This window comes from Otolemur garnettii, unplaced genomic scaffold, assembly GCF_000181295.1.
Source record: "Otolemur garnettii isolate 467f Iridium unplaced genomic scaffold, OtoGar3 scaffold00091, whole genome shotgun sequence".
Lineage (NCBI taxonomy): Eukaryota > Metazoa > Chordata > Mammalia > Primates > Galagidae > Otolemur > Otolemur garnettii.
Window position 1 is genome coordinate 3,959,194 of NW_003852486.1, and position 3,716 is coordinate 3,962,909.

Sequence of the window (3,716 nt, forward strand, 5' to 3'; positions counted from 1 at the left end):
TAGGTGCACGTGGCTGGCGCCCCAGCTGGTCGAGCCATAGGCGCCGAGCCCAGGATAGGGTTATAGCTCTGTTCATCACAGTGGACAAGACACCCCCCTTCCCCTATCCTTTTGCAGTGAAATAGCATCTGCCCTACATAACGGGTTTGAAGGACCTTTCCTTTTTTTTTTTTCTTCTTTTTTGAGAGAAAGTTGCCCTCACTTGAATGCCATGGTGTCAACAGCTCGCAACAACCTCTTGGGCTTAAGCAATTCTCTTGCCTCAGCCTCCCATGTAGCTAGGACTACAGGTGCCTGACACAACACCCAGCTATTTTTTTGTTGTCGTCGTTTAGCAGGCCCAGGCCGGGTTCAAACCCATCAGTCCCGGTGCATGTGGCCAGCATCTCAACCACTGAGCTATGGGCGTGGAGCTCCAAGCACCTTTCCTAGTTGCCCTCCTTAGTGGCAACTAGGAAAGGTTGACAGTCAGGATGTCCTTTGATGCCTCATATTTTTCCTTGGGTCACTGAGCTTGGGCTTCATAAACTCTGTTTGCTTCTCCAAGGAAGTAGAACGCAACCTCCAGGACGCCATGCAAGTGTGTCGCAATGTTCTTCTGGACCCTCAGCTGGTGCCAGGGGGAGGAGCCTCTGAGATGGCTGTGGCCCATGCCTTGACAGAGAAATCTAAGGCCATGACTGGTGTGGAACAGTGGCCGTATAGGGCTGTTGCACAGGCACTAGAGGTCATCCCCCGTACCCTGATCCAGAACTGTGGAGCTAGCACCATCCGTCTACTTACCTCCCTTCGGGTGAGTTCCTCCCATGTCATTACCTTGATGGAGATAGGGAAAGCTATGTTGGATGGTTTGCATCTGTCTTAAGTTCTCCCTATAGTTTGTTCCCTTAAAATCTTTTCCTTTTGATTTTTGACCTATTTAAAGTCACTGCCATTTCCCCTTATCCCTTCCCTATTCTGTACTTTTGATTTAGTTTTGTACCTAACGTTCCTGTATTTTTACCTTTCAATTACTTCTGCCTCCGGCAACTACAGGCCAAGCATACCCAGGAGAACTGTGAGACTTGGGGCGTAAATGGTGAGACAGGAACTTTGGTGGACATGAAAGAACTGGGCATATGGGAGCCATTGGCCGTGAAGCTGCAGACATATAAGACAGCAGTAGAGGTGAGGCATCTTAAGATGCTTGCATGCTATTTTCAGAATAACCAGAAACTAGTGCGGGTACAGAAGGCAGAGTATTCTGCAAAGGTCTCCTAAGGAATTCTACCCCCCTGCTTATCTTTAACTCATACAAAAAGTGAGGTAACGTAGCACAAGCCACATCTCTGCTTAAGGAGAACTGGGAACTGCATTTACATTCAAGACTGATGACTCGGGGCCTGTAGAACAGTGGTTATGGCACCAGCCACATACACCAAGGCTGGCAGGTTCAAACCCAGCCCAGGCCAGCTAAACAGCAACAACTACAACAAAAAAAATAGCAAGGCGCCTGTAGTCCCAGCTACTTGGGAAGCTGAGGCAAGAGAATTGCTTAAGCCCAAGAGCCTGAGGTTGCTGTGAGCTATGACGTAACAGCACTCTACTGAGGGCAATATAATAAGACTCTGTCTCAACAACAACAACAACAACAACAAAAAGACTCTGAAAAGGTAGATTTCAGATAAAATGGTAATTGTATGGGAGGAGATAGGTGATAAGTCTAAAAGAAAACAATATGTTTCCCTTCTCTGCTGACCTCTTTGAGTCTGTGGTCTTTCTTCTAGACTGCAGTTCTGCTACTACGGATTGATGACATCGTCTCAGGCCACAAAAAGAAGGGTGATGACCAGAGCCGGCAAGGTGGGGCTCCTGATGCTGGCCAGGAGTGAGTGCTGGGCGAAGTGACTTCAACTCACAAAACCAGCAAAGTCTCCCCCTTTCCTGAGCCAGAGTGCCAGGAACACTGTGGACGTCTTTGTTTGGAAGGGATCAGGTTGAGGGGCAGTCCCCAGTCCCTTTCAGTCCCAGCTCAGTTTGCAAAAAGCACTGACATGTAATTCTTCTCTATTGTAAGGTTTCCATTTAGTTTGCTTCCGATGATTAAATCTAAGTCATTTGAGAGAGTTGTGTGTTTTTTAACTTGGGGTCATATCTCTACCTCCTGACAAAGAGAAAACCATACTAGGGAGGGAGACAAGAATGAGCTCATTCAGTCTCTTTGGCCTTCTTGAAGGGTATTCATCTGACTTCTTAGATCTTCGGTGGGAAGACCCTTTTGGAGTTCTCAGGATGGATGATACCATGAAGTTTATGAAGTTCCCCATCTGTAGTGGGAAGTAGAACAACATTCAGTATGTGCTAAGCTCTGGGGTCTGTCCTGAAGGACATACAGCATCTTTGTTGTATAATTTTCAGACTACTCCCTACCTTACCTGAAGTTCCTTTTCTTTGCCCTCTCCCAATGTTCTTTCTGATTCCAGGCTGTATCTTGGCCTGCTGAAATTCTCATGCTAGGAAGGTGTCATGGACCTCTGCCTTCCATGATAGCAGAAAAAAATATTCAAATCTCATTGTATGCTCTGCTTTTATGGAATGGGTCTGAATATTGGCCCTGGGGTGGTAGAACAAGGCGGGGGCAGTCTCTGACCTCTTCCTTATCCTCTCTCTTGGTCATGTGGCCTTCCACTTCCCCTTTGTGCTTATAAATAATAACTTTCTGCCATGTTTTTCTCTTCCCTGGCCACAGGACCAAGTCATAGTAAGTTGGGTATGTGGTACAGTGACAATATCGTCTAAGAGATGTGTTCTAGTCATTTTGCATATATTAAGTGATTGATCCTCACAACCACCCTATAAAGTAGGCAGTAATATCCCCCCTTTTGTGAGGAGAAATCTAAAGCATAAAGTAACTTGTTTGAAGGTCTCAAAGTTGGTAGGTGGCAGACCTAGTATTCATACTAGGTAGTCTGACTCTGGGAGCCACCCGGGTTGAACTCAATGGGGTGAGAAGGCCCTCCCCTTTCTCTGTTCACACAGGCTTCAAGCTTCCTGGTTAGCTCAGTCTAAACCAGGGGTCCTCAAACTTTTTCTAAACAGGGGGCCAGTTCACTGTCCCTCAGACCATTGGAGGGCCGGACTGCCATCCCCTGGATGAGTGGGCTGCTAAGCAGGACAGGCAGCTGCAGCAAAAACACCCGGCGGGCCAGATAAATATCCTAGGCGGGCTCCATGTGGCCCGTGGGCCATAGTTTGAGGATGCCTGCTAAACCCTCAACTTATACTGTTCTACAAGAAGGAACTCAGGATTAAGCCTGCCTGCCTGTTGATGAAATCCCTGCAATATGGATGGTTTCAGTGCTTTAATTCCTTATGGGTGATGGGTTAATTGTCAAATTAGTAAACAAGATCTTGAGGAAATTATTGCTTGTGAAACCTGAGGTCCAGAGGAAGTTAGGCACCTTTTTTTTGAGCTAGAGTCTTATGTCACCCTCGGTAGGGCCAAGTGCCATGGTATCACAGTTTACAGTGACCTCCAACTCTTGGGCTTAAGTGATTCTCTTGCCTCAGCCTCCTAAGTAGCTGGGACTACAGGTGTCCGCCACAACACCCGGCTATTTTGTTGTTGTTGGAGTTGTCATTGTTTAGCTGGCCCAGGTTAGGCCACGCACTCACCACCCTTGGTGCATGGGCTAGCACCCTAACCACTGTGCTGTAGGCACCAAACTTTTTTTTTT

The 3,716-nt window shown here is 47.2% G+C and overlaps 1 protein-coding gene across 1 annotated transcript in view; it reads left to right on the top strand.

The window, feature by feature from the left end:
• The window catches only part of CCT3 (chaperonin containing TCP1 subunit 3), a 25,292-nt gene extending 23,191 nt beyond the window's left edge, over nt 1-2,101 (top strand). Inside the window, exons 12-14 of the mRNA XM_003795257.2 lie at nt 548-793; nt 1,036-1,167; nt 1,767-2,101. Of these exons, the coding sequence (XP_003795305.1) occupies nt 548-793; nt 1,036-1,167; nt 1,767-1,871 (483 nt within the window). The 3' untranslated portion in view covers nt 1,872-2,101. The remainder of the gene's footprint in view (nt 1-547; nt 794-1,035; nt 1,168-1,766) is intronic.
• The last annotated feature ends 1,615 nt before the right edge of the window (nt 2,102-3,716 follow it).